General features: G+C 40.9%; 1 protein-coding gene across 6 annotated transcripts in view; it reads right to left on the bottom strand.

Annotated features, from left to right (window-relative positions):
- Nucleotides 1-325: 325 nt before the first annotated feature.
- The window catches only part of side-VIII (sidestep VIII), a 71,071-nt gene continuing 50,473 nt past the window's right edge, over nucleotides 326-20,923 (bottom strand). The window contains exons 6-21 of one of the 6 annotated variants that reach the window (XM_015173933.3): nucleotides 19,357-19,470; nucleotides 18,480-18,689; nucleotides 18,257-18,408; nucleotides 17,480-17,624; nucleotides 16,183-16,313; nucleotides 14,472-14,631; nucleotides 13,484-13,698; nucleotides 13,083-13,164; nucleotides 11,979-12,138; nucleotides 11,602-11,738; nucleotides 11,142-11,306; nucleotides 9,716-10,078; nucleotides 9,355-9,629; nucleotides 6,625-6,915; nucleotides 3,478-3,801; nucleotides 326-1,458 (exon numbers count right to left, since the gene is read on the bottom strand). In XM_015173933.3, coding sequence (XP_015029419.1) covers nucleotides 1,348-1,458; nucleotides 3,478-3,801; nucleotides 6,625-6,915; nucleotides 9,355-9,629; nucleotides 9,716-10,078; nucleotides 11,142-11,306; nucleotides 11,602-11,738; nucleotides 11,979-12,138; nucleotides 13,083-13,164; nucleotides 13,484-13,698; nucleotides 14,472-14,631; nucleotides 16,183-16,313; nucleotides 17,480-17,624; nucleotides 18,257-18,408; nucleotides 18,480-18,689; nucleotides 19,357-19,470 — 3,035 coding nt within the window. In that variant the 3' untranslated portion in view covers nucleotides 326-1,347. The remainder of the gene's footprint in view (nucleotides 1,459-3,477; nucleotides 3,802-6,624; nucleotides 6,916-9,354; nucleotides 9,630-9,715; nucleotides 10,079-11,141; nucleotides 11,307-11,601; nucleotides 11,739-11,978; nucleotides 12,139-13,082; nucleotides 13,165-13,483; nucleotides 13,699-14,471; nucleotides 14,632-16,182; nucleotides 16,314-17,479; nucleotides 17,625-18,256; nucleotides 18,409-18,479; nucleotides 18,690-19,356; nucleotides 19,471-20,923) is intronic. The other 5 variants (XM_015173934.3, XM_002049571.4, XM_032436939.2 and 2 more) reach the window with 5 other exon arrangements.

Below are 20,923 nucleotides of genomic sequence, written 5' to 3'. Positions count from 1 at the left end.
CAGTGGGACAGCCACGCCCATTGGGCCAGTGTTGCCACCGCCCACAGTTAGCAAAATGTTTGGTTACATCAAATTGCAGCATTTTGCTGATGCTGCTCCGAAATGTTTACCATCGGCAGCTGCGTTGAGATCTGGCCACTGACCCCAAAAAAGAGTTGGGCACAAAAAACGGATTGCAGAATGCAATAAAATTTCAAAGATAGTTATTAATAATACACTTTATTAAATTTAATTTATTAACTATTTTTAAATTTATAAATTTCAGCTTAATTCTAAATACATTTTTCTCAAGTTTTTTTTTTATATTTTTCAGTTAAATATTTTACATGCAGTTTCTTAAAATTAGATCAATTAATTAGTTATTTCTCATTTATTGTTTGTATTTGTTTTTTTTTTTTAAGTTATTAGTTAGAGTTGAGTTTTCTTTTTTAAATGTTTAATTTTCTTTCTGCTACCAAGATTGGTTTTTCCTTCGTTTTTTTACGTATAAATGCAAACGTTGCGTTGCTAAATTGAATTATTTTCTGTTTAGTTAACCATTTATTATTAAGTTCACTTAATTTAGCTTGTTTTTAAATTCTTTATGCCTTTTGTTAGACGTTAGACGAGTATGTAAACAAATTGTCTTTAATTACATTTTCTGCTATGCTAAATGGGCCTTAGGACTAGATGAATTTGATTTATATGTGTGTATGTATGTGTAATAAATTGTATTTATGTCGTAAGAACAAGCTAAATGTTAAATGTCTCTGGGGGTTTTGCTTACTCCTCAACATAAACTAATAACAATCATGAATTTGTTTTCACTTAGCTAAAAGTTGTCTAGATTTTGGCGCTTAAAGCTGTTATTTAAAAATATATTAACAATTCAGTGTTCACATCGTACATCTAAGTTAATTATAATACATTTTTATGTTTTTTCTCTAAATATTATTATTCAATTTTTACACGGGCGCTTAAACCTAATGGAATTTTTTTTAGTTTTCTCTCTGTTTCCTTCTTCTTTGAGTTTGGCTTTTCGCTCGCATAAACCTAACATTTTACATGCATATTTATTGTTATAATATTTATCTTACATTATTTGGCGCTTCTTCTCTTTTTTTTATTTTTTTTTTGCTGCATTAAAAAGTGCTACCCAATCGCTCAAAAAATTGAATCCACTCCCACACTAAATGCTTTGCCGGCAGTTTGATTGAAGATTCTAACTTTTTCCACGCACATCACATAACTTATAGTCAGTTTATTTTTACTAAGTGCTCTCACTATTCTGCCACCATTGCACATCTTCACTTTTTGATTTGATTTGTATCTAGCTTAGATCATCTGCTGCTCAGCGATATTTCAACGTCAAAATCGCGTACCCGTTCCATGATTGCGATCCTGGCTAATGAGCATCTCGTCGCCGTTCAATTGATGATGCATCTCCTCTGGCACGGTCTTTAAAAGTTGCGGCTTGGCCTAGCATAAAAATGAGTGGAAAGTAAAAGTGTTATGAATAATCGTAATATTTTTTATTACTACTAAACCTAAGCATCGGTAAATAATATCTATAATATCAACATTACTTAGATTATGCGCTATTCTTAATAGGGTATTGTAATTGTATTTGTGAAATTACTAATCCAGACACAATGGAAAGTGGAAAGCAATAAAAACAGATAGCAAAGTGGCGTGGGCCTTGGTCGAAAACATAAATAAACGTAAAGAGCTATGCTTTAAAATTAACGAGGCGCGCATTATTTGAGTACCCGCAGCTATTAAGAATCCACATTCCCCGCATTCGTCGCATTGGTCGTGCACTGCGCGAAAAGTAGCAGGGTAGACTGGGATAACTGGGCGTATGCGTGCTATTTGATTTCGTTCAGCGTACCGCTGTGCCAAATCCAACCATTTGTTGGTCGCCAGCTCCCCAGGCAACACCGCAACAGTCACATTCAGATACCAGATCCAGTAGCAGTCCTAGACCCAAGCCCGCGTGCTCGTTGTTCTGGTTTTGGTCCTGTGTTTTTTGGTTGGCTTTTGCGCGCCTCGCTGCCTTTTGGTCTGCATTTTTCAAAAACTCCCGGGACACACACACACACATAGACAACAACAACTCACTCAGCAGTAAAGAAAAGGCAATGGTTGAAAAAAAAATGTACATTGTAAATTCCGTTGCTGTTGTTGGTCCTTTTTTGCGGGCTATAATAATTGCAATCATTAGAGTCAAAAGTTGCCACACCGCAGTGTCCTTAAGCGTGAAACTGTTGCAAAAAAGTCGGCTATGCTGTGTATATGAAAGACAGAGACAGACATACCAAGTTCGTATGATGCGAAATTCAGTAAGAAGCCCGGACAATGCAATGGCGGGAATGCCTGCGCCTGCAGCAGTCGCTAGGACGAACGCAATGCGCGACGCCAAGTGTACATATAATGGCATATTTATAGAGCAAAAGCCAGGGACAATGAGCATGAGAGAGACAACGAGACAAAAAAGGGATAGGGTATGAGCGAGAGCAGGCGGCAACTATTCTCCTGCTTTTTGTATTACATTTACTGCGGCTGTCATTTTTGTGCACTCTCTGAGGTCATTTACCGCTTTGAACTTTTCCCGTTGAATTTGGGCTTAAAATTTAAGCTGTCAAGGATCAAGTGGTCCTCGCAAAGGTTGAAGCAGTCAAGCTAAAACTTGCTATACGAAAAGACATGATTTAATGCGATAAACTACTTTTCGTTTTGCCAATTAAGTGAGAAGTGTGTTTGTGTGACCATAAAACAAGGCTGTGAGACGGATTTGAATCAAGCACGAATTGTAATTACAAAAAATTTGTTTTCATAAATTATAAGCTTTTGATATTGCGCAAACGTAGTTTCAGTAAGTAAGAAAAATTCACCTATTTAAATAAAAAATAATAAAAAAATGTGTTAATTGCGTAAATGCAATGACTGGAACCCAAACTAGCCTTAAAAACCGAGCCTTAAGCCGTGAACCGAAGCATCGAAAAATTTTTAGGGCCTCCAAGATCTTTGGCGTTAAGGATAGGAATAATTACGAGTAGGAGTACGTGGCAGCAACGGTTTGAGTTTATACTCATTCTTATGAATGTAGGAGCAAAATCACATTTGAAAAGCCTAATTAACAAACAACACATTTAGTTGTTCATATTTTTGTTGCTGTGCTTTTTTTCTTAACGCCTCAGGCTGGGTAGGCGGCACACAGCGCATATTACTCAGCAATCCCCTGAGCAGTTATCAGACCAACCGCAAAAATTCATTTTCTGCCCCAGTGGCTCCAATTTATGAAAAGGAACAAAAGATTTTTTGGCATGGGAGATAGATAAATGTTTGCAACCCCCAAAAAGCCACTTTGCATATTGATGCTTTCAACGTTTTGGACATTAAGCGACTTCCTTGACTGGCTGCTATCAACAAGCAGCCAGGAGTCGCTGCCCAGCAGCTGCCCAACCGGGACTAGAACTACATCAAACAGACACTTACCACATCGCTACCATAAAGGCTCATGCCAACGCCGACGCCAACGATGCTTCCGTTTCCGCCAGCGCCGTTGGCCGCTGCCTGCTGCTGAACGACTGGCCCATTGCCGGGCGCTGCTGCTGAGGATGTGGCAACCAGACCCATGCACGTCACCGGCTGCAGCAGCCCATCTCCAGTAGCGACCACGCTGTGCGCAAAAATGGGTGGCGGTGGCGTGGGCGAAAAGGTGGCCAATTGTGATGGATGTGACATGGTGACACCGGTGATGGTGCTGTTCGTTCCAAACATGGGACTCGTTGAGTACATAGGATGGTGTGCCAGATCGATCTATATGTATTTGGGTTAAAGAGCATAAATGAGCGAGAAAGAAAGGAGATGAGAAAGAGAGAGAGAGAGAGAGAGAGAGAGAGTGAGAGAGAAGCGTGTGTTTTGTATTTGTTTTTAATGTAGCACAGCGGGATAAACAATTTTTCAAATTTTACAAGAAAACTTTTGTAATAATTTTAATATAATCAATTAAACTTTACAAAAAAAGAACCCCGCAAAACTCTTTAGCTCACAATTATTTAAGCTTGTAGATTTATAAATATTTACTGAGTAACCCTCGTTGTCCGTGTGTATGCCGCTAATTACAGTTTACTTACACACTCAAATTAATATATGTATGCATGTACATTAAATATGTACACCTGGCGGTGCCTTGTGTACGCATGTGTGGCTGCCCCGTGCCACATGGTTGGCACTGCCAACACCGTGCCAGGCTCTTTTGTTTTTGTTATTGTGATTGTTGTTGATGTTGGTTTTTGTTATTGTTGTTTCTAGTTATCATTGCTGCGTTTGGCGTTCGCTTCCCATTTGCTGGCTACAATAATAGCCCGCTTTGGGAGGATTTGATAGTGTAAGTGTAAGTGTGAGTGTGAGTGTTAGTGTTAGTGTTAGTTAGCCAAATGTTTGTGCGTGGCATATTAACGCTTATCCACGTGCGAATGTGCATATGTGTGTGCGCCAGTAAACAAATGTATGGTCAGAATTTATGCTATTGCCTAATGCCCAAACGTGCTTTTAATGAAATTAGTTTCCAACATAAAATAAATTCAAATCGCATGGCATAGATCGCAGTCTAAGACCCAGACTTATCTTGATGAAAGATAAATAAATAAAGCATGTGTTCCCATATTTCTAACGATGGCTCACGTCGCTTTTATTTATGTCCACAAAAAAAAAAATGAAAAAACAGTCATATTAAACACGCATGCACCAACTTTAACAGATTACCAAAACTTTTTGGTGTTATTACTTTATTTCAAAGGCATAATAAGCCTCGTATACGACAGACACAGTCAAGTTATTGTCAAAAACCAAACATTCTTTATTTTAGTTATACAAGCTAAGCTAAATCGAATTATCGATCGATTTATTGATCGAAAACATTAAAATGCAATTTCGCTGTCATAAGTATTTCTTTTGTTCGATACGAAAGTCAAAGCTGATTAAATTATTTGTTTTTGTCTCCCCTTCTGCCAACTAGTTAAGACCCCAATGTCCCAACACACACATTGTAAAAACTCTGCCGCAAAGCGCAGTTTGAAAACTTTTAAAACAAACAACATCAGCAACAAGAACAAGTACAACAACAGAAATAACTACAAAAGCTGTAGCTGAAGCTGTACAAAGCACATACATATATAATCGAATTAAAATAATTGCCATAAAAATAAAACAGAGAACTAAAATCGACGGCAAACATTTCGCCTGCTGGTCAGAGAAATGTGTCGTGTACAACTTTCCGATAAATGACAATAAAGCCATACAATGTCATTAGGTGAATGGTTTGGCCTCGACTGCTCCCTTGCTGCTGCCATTCAATGTGTTTGTTGTTTCTGTAGTTGTGCTTGTAGTTGCTGTGTTGTTCCCCATAAAAGTTGTTTGCAGTGTGCACATTGAAAATATTTCACACACACAAACAAGCACCCATACAAAATTGAGCTTAAGTGCATTTTGAAAGCAGCCTGCCCTGGTGCTGAGCCCCCAAAAACATCCATTCACAACTACAAATGCCACAGGACACAACATGAACATAACTCAAGTCATTACAATAATTGTTGAAATCAAAGCAGGCCACAGACAAAGCACCAACAGGAGCAGGCACCACTCACTGGCCAGCAAAATCGGTACATAAACTTGTCTAAATTTGAAGCCAACCTACATGCCAGATGGAGTACACGCACCGACTCACCTCAAGTAAAGTTGTAATTTGTGTGTTCACAGCAAAATAGTTTCTGTCAGTCGATAAAGTTTATTTTCTGATATAATTATTGAAAACTAGCAGGAAAATATTTATAGAACACAGTTTATTGTTTTTTTGTTTGTTTAATGAATCAATATGGCATCTTTTTTCTGATAATGGAATTGTTGTTTCTAAAAATTGTATTTTAATTTCTTAAAATGTATTTTTACTTAATTTATTCTATCTATGTATATCTATCTTATCGAGCAATTTGCTAACGTTATGTTCTTTTTGTTAGCGTATTCGGACTTCAATATGCCTTAACTAGATTTAGTTGCCTTCTCTGTTCACCCAGTATACACATTACGTATACGTCTTGTTGGGTGACAAATGCATATTCAGTTCGAAGTGCTGCACCGGCTTGATTCAGTTTCGCACACACACACAGACTCGCACTCACAAATATATGTACATATATCAAATCATATTGCAGCTGCATCAAATTGTCTTCAATTCTGTTCCTGTTACCCGGCGTATGCGTAATTTCGAGCATATTTTTCGTCAATGGATGACAAATATTTGTGTGGAATGCATTGCATACTTTTTGGTGCCAGCTGTGAGTTTATTGATTTGCCAGCTGAAACTGGAAGTAACTGTGTGTGTTTGTTAGCCTGGTTTCAGGATGTGGTGCCAGCAATTGATTTTGCACCAGCTCTTGAGAAGCAATTAAAAATCTTATGGCAGCTGTAATGAGTTATGTGTGGTAAGCTGAGGCAGCCATAAATAAAGTGCAACACATCACGTAAATGCAATAACAAACAAATTTCAAATTTATTAACGCATAATACAAAAAAGAAAATAATAATAAATTAACAATGCATTGAACTAAACAAAACTACTAAGGTAACACTTGCGCTTCAGACACGCGTCGCATAGCCCTGCATGTATAGACCGCCAGACCCACCCACATTATCGACCACAGCGCCAGCCACGTAGCTGCTGCCCGACGCCGTGGCCGCCTGTAAGTCCGCCAAAATTTCATCATCCATCATAACATTTACCTGCGAGTAGATGTTCGGCTCGGCACGCTTCAGCTCCGTCTGCCTGGGTCGTCCCAAGGTGGCGCTGCAATAGGGCGTCAAGCGTTGGACACTGCCAACGCCGACGGCGTTGCCCACCAGTGGGGCAGCCAGCTCGCTATAGCTGAGCTCAGTCTGTGCAGGAAAATCAGAGAGAAAGAGAGATAGCAAAAGAGTGAGAGAGGGAAAGAGTGATGAGACTATGAATATGTTGAGTCAATCGCTTTCAGTTTGCCCGGCAGTTGCATAATTGTCAAGTGTAAAGTTTGCCAGGATGAGGATAAGCCGGAGCGCAGCACTATTTAAGCCGCATGTGCCAGCGCACACAAGTTCGATAATGTGTGCGCATTTTAAAGTAATTAAAATTGTATATTTGGACATTTAACTGATTAATTTCTTAGAATAGGAGCAATCCCTACTGATAAAAATATTGATAACAGCTATCAATGCCGGGAATGCAATGACAACTTTCATTTATTGAAATTTTGTTGTTTTAGGCACTTTAATAATTGATGTCTGTTGAGGATTGAATTAGTCATCACATATGTTACCGATAATAGCTTATGAGCTGAGCAGAAACTCGATAAAATTTTAATAATATAACTTCAATAATATGTTCACTTGGTCTTATTGACCTCCATTTGGAATTCGATCAATAATTTCGTTTGCGATATATGCTATGGATAACATAATTCGATTGCAAAATTTTTCTCATAATAAAGGTTGTCCGAAAAATGGCTTAACGAGCTGTAGCTGATCGCGTATTTATTGCATATATGCATTTGATTAATTATGATGTTAGTGATACTATTAATTAAGTTCAGCAGAGAATTTCCAATTGTAGAAATGTCTGACTTCAATTACCAGCCATAAATCAACAAGGTGTTGTTGACCGTCGCCATTTGTTTCTAAAAATTATTTATCATCCTTAAAATCTGTCAGAAATTCCCGAGAATCTTTTCTGAGCTCTGTTTTTCACACCTTACCAATTTTTTGTTGAAATGCCTTAAAAAGCTGGTTGGGTTTTTATTTGTTTTTCTGTTGTATTTGCTATTTCCACGCCCACGCCCGCTGCTGTTGCAAAATACTCACATGCAACGCCTGTTTGTAATGTGTCTGGCTGTGTGCCCCCAATAGCTGGCTCACCATCCCGCCCACCGTCAGCTCAGTCCTGCAGCCACTTCCAGTTAGCATCTGCAGCACCGAGTCGAGCACAGCGCACACTTGCCGTTTATTGCATTTTGAGTTTGCAGGCTAACAACAACAAAAGCAACAACATTCATATACACAAGCAAATAAACACACACACACTCACTCATACATACACACACACGTACACACAGTTGGATGAAAAAGGCGCGCATCCTTTGCCGGCTTTGCTCCTTAGCAATGCTGCTGGTCGTCTGGACGCTTGTCCGCCTGCAACTTATTTTTATTAAATTCGCAAATGGGAAATTTATATTGCTACAGCTGCTGCGGCTGCTGCTCGCTGGGCGTTTAGCTGCTTGTCCTTGTTGTTGCTAGTGGGCGTGGCATACACACTCACACACACACACACATACACAGCAAATTTCTACTTAAATGATTTTCAAATTATGTTGGTTTTGCTGCAGCTACACCAGCCACGCCCCAGCTCGTTGCTTTCTATTTATCTGCGCGACCTTCACCGATTTTGTCTGCGAGTGTTTCGGGGCGGATTTTCGCTTGCATTTTAGCCAAACGATAAAATATATTCTTGTTGTAGGTGTTGCCCATGAAATTGCATAGAAGCAGCTAAAGATTTAGTATGAATTTTGGGTGTCGATTTTTACGGCTGGTTCCGTAACTAGCTATAAATCCAAACAAGAAAATACTATTAATTTAATTGAAAGACGTATTTTAAGGCATACGATCATCGACGATATTCGAGACGGGTATAAGAATATTCCACAAGAAAGTATAAAAAATTGGTGAAAAATAATTTCGAGCGTACTGGATAGAGAGGGCATGAGCCGTCTAGCTAATTTTTCAAACACTTTCTCCTGCAGGGACAATCAGATGAACATCAAGAATACTGCGTAAAACATGAACACTCTTTTTGATTTTATGAGCAGAATATAAACATTTTAAAAATATTTGAAAAACATGAGAAAAGTATTTAAATATATTATTTTAACTGCTTTTTCTTGACAGCTTACAGTAAAGATGCAACTCTTTGATTGCAGCGAAAACGAACCCTGTGTCTTGTATCAGCTTGTCTGGCTGTGCGGAAAGCTGCATCCAGGCGCCCATCAATTGTGGCTTAAATAATGAACTGTTTGCTCGCCATAAAAACCACTTAACCCAAAATATGCACAAAACAACAAGAACAACAACAACGTGGTGGCACACGACGAGTCTCCACTTGGATGGGGATACTCGTATAATTCGTGTAGTTTCGACTGCTTGGCAAGCAGGTGGGTCCATTTGTGGCCACTAGTTGGCCACCTGGCCCGGCTATAAATTAAGATGCCTGCCAACGCGACCATATTGTAAAAGGTTAAATGTTTGACTGCCGGCTAAGTGCGGATTAGGGCTCAGCTGGGCATAACTCACCTTCTGTTGCTGCTGTTGCTGCTGCTGCTGCTGCTGGTGTTGCTGCTGTTGATTGGCATAAGCGCCCATTTTGCTAACGGGTATAAGCGTATTATATTGTATATACTGGCCATGGGCTGTGGGCGGGCCAGACTTCTTATCGACTACCGCATACGTGGGGATAATGTGATCGTAGGTGCTGGAGGTAATCACGGCATTCTGTTCGGCCAACGCAGCCGTAGCATAGGCACGATTGTGGCCCTTTGTTGTCCACTCATCGTCCACATCATGTCCATCTGGAAAATAGTGCACAGCAGTTACTTGGGAACCAGCCAGTTGTCAGTTGTCAAGGGCAGCAGTAAAATAGAATACGATAGCTCACCTTGTGGTATTATGTCCGGATTCTTATCAATGCTATCCAGGCTGCTCGTCACGTGACACGTCTCCCGGCCAATGCGATGCATATCCTGCACTGATTGGCCCCCATTGTGCGCTAGTGTGCCGATGCCCAGGCTGCCATTGTTGTTGCTGCCAAGGATGCCGAGGTTACCGTTGCCGTTGGCTGTGCTGCTGCCCCCGTTGCCCGGATGCGAGTAATTATTGCGATCGCGTCCCGACGAGCCGCGCACACGCACCACGACGACTATGATGACTGCGACCAGAAATACGCTGCCCACAATACCAGCCAGTATGCCAAGGAATGGCCGGATGTCCTCGATGACGTGCCCATAGGCAGGCGATTGGTCTGTGTGATACGAGTAGGAGAGGATGTGGAAAAGTAGAAAGAGAAAAATGGAAAAGAGAAATTTGGCAGGATAAGCGCGTGCTACAATAATTTTACGAGAATGCATTGCATATATTTTCTGCCTGTCTTTATTCTCCTATATTTTTTTTACCCCCCTCACCTAGTCCCACCCATTCTTCCCCCTTTGTTCTGTTGCTTTTTTCCTTGCATTGTTTTATGAGCTGCTAACTACGTTCCGTTGTCGTTCCCGGTCCCGGTCTCAGTGCCGGTCCCAGTCCCGGTCCCAGTCCCGGTCCTGGTCTTGCTGCCGTCCTCATTGTTGTTGTTTTCGCTGTCGGTCCCGGTTCCTGCCGCACGTGCTTGGAATTTAGTGCCGCTTTAATGAGCTGCATGTGTGTTGGTGGCATTTGTGTGTGTATGTGTGTCCAGAACGTGTGTGGTCCGTTGTAAGCCGCTCAGTGTTAAGGTTGCTAATTTTTGTCTCAGCCGCCGGCGGCATGTCGAGCATTTTTAGTAGCCAAAGCTAAACCCAAAGTCTAAAACAGTTGTTCGAGAAATTCATCCGGATTTATTATGCGGACTTCGTTAGGCAAATTTAAAGAGAAAATTATTCAAATCGTATGCAAAATAAGTGAAAAATTGAAAAATTCAATAAATGTTAAATGGAAAAAATATATAGAAATTTATTGAAATAAAAATGAGAAGCCACAAATAAAAATCAATTTAAAGTAAACTAAATATTTAAATAAAAATACAAAATAAGTCAAAGGAAAATACTAAAGGCAAAGTATAACGATAAGATAATAAGAAAAATATATTGTCGGTAAAGTTAAAAGTTGATATTTTGAAAATAATCGTTATAGAATTTGCTATACAATTAACTAAAATTATACAATTAACAAACAAAGTATAAACACAAAAATAAATTCAAAAGAAGAGAAAATAAAATCAAGTAAATGCTTAAATAAAAAACAAATATGTGCATGAAATTTGAATGGAAATTGGTACTCGATGCACAGAATAAAGGATTAAATGAAAATCTTAAGCTCAAAGTAGCCACTACCTTCATCGTACGCCCCTCTGCCCACGCCCACAAACTTATCATCTTCGCAAGCACAATCACTTGTTGTTGGCTTTGATGTACTGGTAGTGATTGCTGCTGTTGCTGTTGCTGTTGGGCCATAAGCAGGCTTAAGAGCTTGATAGGACTTGGTAAATGTTATTTTAACTGAAAGCATGCAACCAAAGCGTAAGAAAGAAATGTTAGAGAAAGCAAAGAACTTAAAGCATATTAAAAGACAAATCAAACCGTCAGGCTCAGGGAGTCATGAGTAACTGTAACTGCATTCCATGGTGCAAGACCAGCGTCAATTAATTTGTAGGCAACGACTGCCTGAACGGCCCCGGCCAGGCAGGACAGGCTGGACAGACCAGGACATGCATGAAATTGCAAACCCATTTGCCTCTTCATACGCACCCGCAGTCCATTTGGGCTCTTTGCAATACCCTGGCTGACAACTCACCCGTTTGCTTCTCCGGATCCTTCAGTGTGTAGACCTGCAATATGGTCGCATTGCTGCGTCCCTTGCTGTTGTGCGCTATGAGGAAGACATTGTAGCCCATGCCGGGCACTAGACCGCTCACCTCAAAGTACGGCTTCCTGTCGTCCGTGTCCCATGTAATGCGCGTCGAATCGATATTTGAATGTCCCATGCAAAAACCACAAAAAGAAACGAGAACGATAAATGAGCATTGCAAGAGAACTACTGCAGCACTGCTTCGGCTGAAGGATTGGCTCAGAACTTTGTGTCCTGTGTCCATGCGTTTCCCACGCCTCGTTGAGTCTTGTTGTGTAATGCAAAAGTCACACGGCGTGTGATTCAGATTGCCGTCTACTCACTTTGATTTGTAAATTTTTGGAAAGCGCGTCGTTCCATTCACATAAACTTCCATGATAAAGTCCTGCTGCAGGCCCCCATCAAAGCCCTCAATGCATTCGATTTGAAAGCCCGACGATGTCTGATTGAGCAGCGTGCAGTTTACCAACGGATCCGGTTCGCCTGTTCAAGCACAAAATTCATGTTTTTTTTATTTTATTGTTATTCTGCATTGCCCTGGCTAAAGTAGTTGCTCAGCAGTCAAGCAACAAATTGCTAAGGTTCTACGTATGGCGTGACTGATTTGCACTTGCTGTATCTGCACTACACTACACTACATAAATTGTGAGCTCAGAATCAATAAGCCACTATTCGAGCTAACAACAACAGCATTTGGCTAATCCAGCAGAGCACCGCAAGTGCCAAAGTCATCAACAAATCAGTACAGTGAGCTAACTGTGACTCAAACTAAACATAAGCAAAAACGCTAACGCCAAAAGGGAGAACGTTAAGAACGAACAACTATATACACTACCACAATCTAAGGGCGGACAATTTTATTACCATATATCAGATGATGGAGTCATTAAGGTGTTCATTCAATTGGAAGTCGTAAACTTTTATAAGTTGCATAGAGCATTTCACTGAGTCTTAAGAATTTATTAACTTAAAGAACTTTCTCGTCGAAGAACGCTCATTTTTATATTGGTTATGATCTCAATAGTAAATGAAAGCAATTGGAAGATAACTCAAAACCATTTGCTACCTTCATTGATAGTTTTCACAGTGGCCATTAGGTTTATCTCAGTTTTGTTAAACTGTTCATTAACAAAAGCAAATAATTGCCTAAAATGCATTCTTTTAGAATTACATTTGATTAAAGCCTTGTTTATTTTCTGATTAATTAAATATAAAGAAACTCTAAGAAATATAAAATGACATTCCCATGTCTCCAACATGTATTCCCGAAGCAGTCATATAACCCTGACTACCAAGCGCTACACTTTCCTAAGCGGTTGCTGGCCGCTGTCCGGAAATGAGACCGAAGGGACAAACACGTGGGCCACACGCAGGTGGCCCAAGCACGTCAGTTGTCTCCTTTTCTGTATGTTTTGGTTGGTACTCACCTGCTGGCGTTATTGTGTACACGCAGGGTTCGCTTTGATCGCCAATTTCGTTGCTGGCCCAGCACAGAAGCGTGCCGTAGTCCTGCGAATGCAAAAGAGGAAGCCACAGTGAGCCAAGTGCGTGTGTGTGTGTGTAAGTATGTGGATGTGTGTCTGAATGGGTATGTGCAACCGCACATGTGGGGCCTGGCATGAGTGACAATGGGGAACGGTATTTCGTTGGCTTAATTTATGCATGCTATGCGGCGTTGGCGACACACCTTTTCGGCCTTAATTGAAAATTCAAAACCGCAATTCGTTTGGAAAATTATGTACCGCCCATTCGAGGAGGCCATGGACTGATTTATATGGCCCGAGTGCGAGAATACTGTGAAATGCTTGGGCTGCCCGCGAGTACTTACGTTCTCCACCATGGGCGTGTAGTGGGCGACGCTGCGTCCACGGTCCACGGCAACCAGCGATGCGGGTATATCAGCCGTCTCGCCTTGTGTTGCATTGAATTTCCAGATGTATGTTGCATCCGCGGGATTGGCATCGATTTCGCATGCAACTTTGACGGTCTCATGACGGCCCGAACTGTAAGTGGTACGTTGCCCGGCACGGCACACAGGCGCAACTGGCAAAAAGGAAAAGAAGAAGAACAAGTATAAGAAGAAGAATGCGGCAGAGCATGAATACGTGTGTGCAAATTGGCAAGGCATTTGCATAATTAAAGCAAAACATTGCGAAACTTGAGTTTAATTTGTGTTTAAATGGCACAGCCAACACTGTCCAACAAAAGCACTCGTTCGCCTCGCTCTGCTCAATTTGCCGTGCAGCAATTGAAACAGACAATGTGCAACTGGCAGCTAGCAGTTGGAAATTGGCAACTTCTTATAAAGTCTTAACTGTGCTGTTCTATATTCTCATACATATAGAAACCATCATACGACTGCAGCTGCAGCTGCAGCTGCAGCAGTTACTGTCGCTATTCATTTGCGCCTAGAAGCAGGCAATGGAAATTTTCAAAGGCAACCAATTTTGTTGTTATTTAATATTTATTTAGAAATTGTTGTGCTGTCTATGGAGTAACTATTGTTGTTCGTGTTTTTTATTAGCATCTATTTATGTCAATGGACGTCAGTTGAATAGAGCTCGTGCAACATGTTGCACATTAATTAGTTGCAAGGCTAATGAAAGCTGATGGCTGGTGCTTTGTATCTTGTTTATTGTTTTGACTTGTCAGTGTTCGGTTTTGTCAGTCTTCATTAGCTGTTATCCTGTTCAATAAGTTTGTAATTGTATCTCTCGAAATATAATAAACTTAAATTTGGTAGCTTATACTTATTATTTGCCTGTTATGCTGGAAAGTATTTAAATATTTGTGTATTAGTACTTTCGACTACTCACAGCGGATATCCAACTGGACGGGATTGCTTTCGCCATCGCCTTCCCGATTGCTGCCAATGCAGGTATAGATGCCAGTCCTGGCACGGCTCGCATTCTGTAGCACAAGGCTCTGGTTGGCCACGACGATGCCCTCGGCGGGATTATTCGCCAGTTCCTCGCCCTGCAATATAATGGGTGGAGGGAGTTACGAGTCGGTTAAAATGGAAAACTCGCCGGGAACGTTACATTTTCGATATGTTCCATAATTTATTGCGTTAAATTCAATTTGGCGATGACTGTGCATTGAAATAAATTTAATTTTAGGCTAATAACACTTTCATGTTGCCCGACAAATACGACCCGCGGCATGATGGAAGGCCCTATGTACCGACTGGGGGCGTGGCTGTATAATTTAGGGCCCTGGCTGCATAAATTGTTAAGTGCTTTTACAGCTAAATAATTCAATAATAAATTGTATAAATTTCTATATGCCGCAATGCGTGTGGATGTGGGTGTGAGTGGATTTTTTCCGTGTGCCCGTTAGCCCTAAAATATGCAACAATTATGTGGCGGAGTGTGAGCTGCGCTTTTCGATTTGTTGTGTTGCCTCGAGGTAATTTATGTATAGATAATAATGAAAGTAATAACGCATAATAAACGACTTCAATTTTTCGCCGCTTTGGCTTAACACTTGTGCATGTATTAACCGGGCCTGGGGCGAACGGTTAGGTAGCTAAGCAATAAAATTGCCGCCATTTCCAGTTAGCCACATCGATGGTTTTTGTAGATACGATAAGACATACAAATTTAAAATAATAAAAATTACTTAAAGCCGATCTCAGAGTCTTAAAAAAGAGCCATTTAGTATACTTTGTCGATTTCATTCCAATGTCACTATACCATTTTGTTAAAAAAATATTTGTTTTAATGAATTTATTTAAATTATGATACAAGGGAATGTGAAGTACATCCATCGAATTTAATATACACATCTGTGAAGCATCTGCTTCCTTTAGTTCATTATAGAGTTCATTATGGGCATACGACTATATTAAACGCAAATGGAGATGAACAACACTTGAATCAAGAGCTATTGAGATTCAAGAATCATTTCAATAACTGAGCCATACATGATATGAAGCGCCCAACATTTTATACTGGGTCTGGTCATTGTTTTAATTATCAATTAAGAAATGCTTTTCATAAATGTAGGGACGACCCTTCGATGGATTCCATAAGAACCTTAGTTATTTAAGTTCTTAATATTTTTTTTAAGGAAATTAGTGATTAAACGTGAATTTATAATTAATTAACATTTTCCAATATTCCAAAAAGCAAAGAGCAACCGCAAATTTAAGTTTTTCGCATTGAATTTTAAGCTCGAACTCGATTTTTATACCCTGAACCCATTAAAAATGGGTATATCCTGTTTATAAATAATATAAATATAAATATCCTGTTGAATAATAAAAGCTAGAGTCCCCAAACTTGACATATAGCTTCTAAAATAGAATATATATATGCATTTGATGTTGGGAAAAGAAGGTTCAGGGTATCCTCTAGTCGGGAGGTTCTAGTCGGGAAAACCTCATAACCCCGAAATTGAATTTAATTTCTTATAAAATTTATATTTGATTACTTGTTAGGTTATTGCATTAAATTTTGTTATATACTGGTATGCTATTTATTTACTTTATAAAAAGCAATCAATTATTATGAGCTTCATACTTACATTATGTCGCCAGCTGACTTTGTGGATCCAGGGATTTGACTTAATGTTGCACTCGAAGAACACGTCTACGCCCTCTCGCAGCGTAGCATTTAGAGAATTTGTGCCCAGTTCCAGGCTTACAACGGGTATATCTATAAAGGTGGGTATGTGTATGATAAATATCAAAGTTGGGCAGTAGAGTAAACTCCCTACAACGATTTGCTGTCAAGGCAACTAGACACAAATTACTTAAAGCGCCACGCTTACCCATCCCCAAGCAAATCATAAAAAGCGTATGGCAAATAAAATACGCGGGCGCACACAAAGGTGTAATTATTTTGTAAGCCTCACAAATTAGGCAATTAAAGTTGTGAAAATTCGTGGCCCCGCCCCTGGGTTGTGCTTGTAAGCAATTAGTCTGGGGCCAGAGGATTTTGTATTTTGTCTATGGAAAGCGCCAAGTGTGCGAAAGTAATTCTATACGTGGTGCAGAAATGGACAGCAAAGATTTGTTTTGGGTTCGGGCGGACCTAAACAAGTAAAATTTTAACTTAATTAAACCGAAATTGGTGTGCGGAATGCGCGAATCAATTAAGCTTATTAAGCAATCTATCAAATTCTGCAAACAAGACCCCTTCCCTACCCAAACGGTTGCCCAATGGACCACAAGTTTCAATACAATGGGCGCAGCGGCGCATCATAAAAAAAAAAAAAAAACATTTTGAAAGGTAAGCAACCAAAGCGCACAGTAAAGGCAAACAGGAAACGGAAGCGGTGTAGTGGGTCGGAACGAGGGAGGAGGGATCTGAGGTGGATTGCCATTTAAATTTTGCGCAAACAGGTCGAAAAACTGTAAAAGCGTAAAGATGGCTTCGCAGTCGGCGTCGCTGCTTGCGGTGTTTGCGGCGGGTTAAAAAGTTTCGCAAGTTTGGCGCAAAGTTTTGCCGGCCGACCCTGGAAATTAATTTGCCAAACTTGCCACAAGTTGGCACACAAAAAGCGGCAAGAAAATAATATATAAAAAAAAAGAAAACAAACAAAAAATTATAGCCTCTGCCTTTTTGCAGCATTTTTGGATGAAAGTATTTAAAGTCGATATCGGCAGCGAACGTGGCAGCGGTGCCTTTGTGCTTTCGTTTTCATTAAAAAGTTGCGGCAAGCAAATTAAATATTAAGCATACGCCACCTTCGCTGCGGCTTTGGCATTGCCGGTAATTTAGAAGTCACTCAGATTGACTGAAACTAGGCGACTTTGATGTCATTCACTCCGCGCAGCTAATAAGCAATGCAGGCAAATGCCAATGTAAACAAAACTTACGATAGATGTCCAATTTCCAGCCATCCTCCATGCCCGACTCGTGTATCATGCTCTGCTCGGCACGACAGGATAGAAACTTGCCGCGATCGTCGATGGTGGGCGTGAATGTCAGCACCGATGTGGTCATATTACCATCTGGATTGGCCTGCAAAGTCAACGAAATAGCAAAACAGTTAATGGTCCTCTGTGTGTGCTGCCAAGCGAGACAAAGGAGCAGGACACCCCTCAGCGACGTGCCATGGACAGTCGTTGAGGCCGGTCCCTGCTTTTAATTGAAGGCAGCTACGTGACTGCCGTTAAAGTAACTTCAATTACCACAAAGCATGTCTACAAGCAGTCCCAAGAAGGGGGTTGACGCGAGGGGTGCTTATCTTGGGTCTAACAAGCAACCCCCGGCTTTGCAATTTGAATGTGCACACCCTAGCCAGAGTTGTTGTGGGGCATATTAATTGGCGAATTGGCGAATTTCTGTTTTTTTTTTTCGAATATCTTTTAAGGCATTGTTTCCTAACAATAAATTTAATCAATTCCGAAAAACCTTGTATTAGAATACCAGCTGTCGTATATTTTGCTGATGAATTATAAATTTATTATAGATAAGAATTGGTTAAATATTTATAATTTTTTTTCTTCTGTTTGTAACAATTGTATGGAGACGACTATAAGACGTTGTTTACTTTCGCCAATTACAGGTGCTTCTATGGTCGAATATGTTTTTGCTGTACCCCGTAAATTTTTCGACTCTCAAGGGTTTTTCGGCTCAGCTTGGGTACTTACAATTTCATGCGTATTCTTCATGGGCGTGCTGCCCTTCCACCAGGTAACCGTTGGCGCTGGACGTGAGCCGATGACGACGCAGCTGAGCTGATAAGAGTTTCCCGCCGAAAGCGGACGATTCTCGTCCTGCAACTTGACAATGAGAGGACGCACTGCAGCGCACACAATGATAAAAATTAATTAATTAGCTGATGTGAGCAGCGCATCCTTTGGCAAAACTCACAGTTCATGTCAAGGACAATGCTGCTGATAATTGGCGTTGTCAAATTATTGTTCTCCGCCCGGCACGTCAGCTGCATGTGGAGATTTTTGCGCTTCAGCTTGGCCAGCGACAGAACATTGCCCACCCGTCGCTCTGAGAGCGGGTGGCCCACTCCGGAGCTATTGAACATTGTATTGCCGTGCCACCAGGTAACCCTTGGCTGCGGTCGACCTGCAGCAAAGCAAAAGAGAAGAGAATTATTGAGTGCAACTGTGTGCATGCGTGCATGTGTGTGTATGTGCGGGTAGCTACAAGGATAAAAGAAGCGGGTCAAGCGGAGAGTATGAGCAGATATCTCCTGGGTGTGTGTGCAACTGATATGTTTGTTATACGGCTGAGAATTGAGCTTGCCCCCAAATCCCTGTCCCTGCCCCTGTCAGTTGCTTGCAGCGATTTAGCAGCTGTCTTTGACTGTTTGTTTATGTGCTCACAAGTGCAAGAAGTGCCCCCTGCAAATTGTGTGCGCGTGTGTGTGTCGTATGTTTGTATGTGTGTGCGTGTGTGAGTGTGCCCAAGTGCCTTTCGCTATTTCATTTGTTGTCTTGTTTGGCTTTTAGCAATTTTCAAGTGCTCTCAATGCAATTTGTGTGGGCATTGTTGATGCTCGTTGTGTGTTGGCTGTTGGCTGTTGGCTGTTGGCTGTTGGCCGTTGGTTCGTGCAGTCGACAGCATTTCAGCAAATGTGAAATTAAATAAAATGCGGAATCTTTGCCTGCATTTTCATGCTCATCACTTTTAATTGTCAGACACAAAAAGCAACGTCAACACTTGGCAAAATACTCGTCGACTCCTCGACATCATCACGTGGGAGACGTCGGGCACGTATAGATGAACTTACCGCCAATGGCCACGCACGTGACGTTCACACTGGAGCCCTCATTGTAGGGTCCAAGTGTATGATCCTTGATGGTGGCACCCTTGCTGTCCAGAATGATGATAGATTCAGGCGGAGCTGTCAAATGTAGAAAATAATTGAGAAATTTAATGTGTTGAAATGATCAGCAGAAACAGCATTATAGAGCACATGCATTTCTATAGTTTATTATTAAGGCTAGCTTTTTAAATTGAGGCTCAACACGTTTTGTTTAATAAAGCTCATTCTGTTAACTATTAAAACCCTACTTGAACTAACCCTTGCCTTAGACTCTAATCTATTTAATTTTCCCTTGGAAAACAGCTTTCTAGACTAAGCTTCTCAAAGAAACTGCTGTCTAAATATTAAAGAGCTGCTTTGCAGTCTCGACAAGCTGCCATGTTTCATTCGCAGGACTAAAGTCCTTGCTAGAGCCAGCCCACGCCATGCGCCGGCTGCAGGTTGCAAAGTTCAACTCAAAGTCAGATCCAGCTTTGCGCTTTATCTTTTTTTATATATATTTTTTTTCTGCCTGACCACGAGTGGTGCTGCAAGATGGCTTTACGATGCTCTCGGCCCGGCCATGTCTTGCTGTAAAATATATAGCCGTAAATTTTCGCCAACGTGTTGAGCAAACTTTTAATTTTCGCAAATTCGCTTGTTTTATTTGCCCACTTGCCACTATTTTGACTTGTTTGCTCGAAGAGCACGCGCCACGCTCCGATTATTCACTTGAAAATATTTGTATTTCGCTTGTAATGCTTCTTTTGATTTTTTTCAGCTATTTGCCAGCTGGAAATGGGCTTTATTCATGGCTATAATAGCCGGAGCTTAGTTCAACATATTTGCTGGCAAATTTGCAAAACATGTCCAGGACTTAGTGGCATCCTTTTTTCCCCCCTCTCTCTCTCTCTCTGTCTCTGTGCCCCACTCTGGCTTGTTATACCTTCCGCTGTAGACCCGCAGCGTCTTGTTACCGCTCGCATTAGCAGCGGCAAGTTGTCTAAACTGTCCACCCAAGGCTGGGGCAACTTTTAATCTAATACTCGTATCTTCTTTAAAGTTTTTGCCAACCGACGAACAAAGTTCTAAATCCAGCTATGGTTTTACGCTTCACATGTCACAAACACACGCATTCACACAAACACATACGCACACATACAATGACAGATGGTGGAGCATTGCATGCTGAACATGCTCAAGAAGTTTGTAAAACATAACCACGCCCCGTTGGCCAATGCCGCTTAACGCTTCATCTAACAGCAGCGACGCCGCTGCCGCTGCCGACTTCAACGCCAACAGCAACTATTTACCAACAATATTTTTTTTTTGTAACCAGCCAAAGACGTGGCCGTATATTTCAGCTAAACGCCTTTGGACTCGCATATAAATTTTAATGCTAAATTGCAAACTGGGGCCGTAGCCGCACACAGGTAACAGCCAGACGGCATTGAGAATACTCATAGAAGGATAATATAAAGAAATAAAACCTAATCGAGGCGTGTCCGAAGGCTAAATACACTTAATTCAATCAGTTTCCCATTCATTTAAT

The sequence above is a fragment of the Drosophila virilis genome, chromosome 5 (genome assembly GCF_030788295.1).
Source record: "Drosophila virilis strain 15010-1051.87 chromosome 5, Dvir_AGI_RSII-ME, whole genome shotgun sequence".
NCBI lineage: Eukaryota > Metazoa > Arthropoda > Insecta > Diptera > Drosophilidae > Drosophila > Drosophila virilis.
Note: the sequence above shows the minus strand (reverse complement) of the source record. Positions and strands in the feature narration are given on the sequence as shown.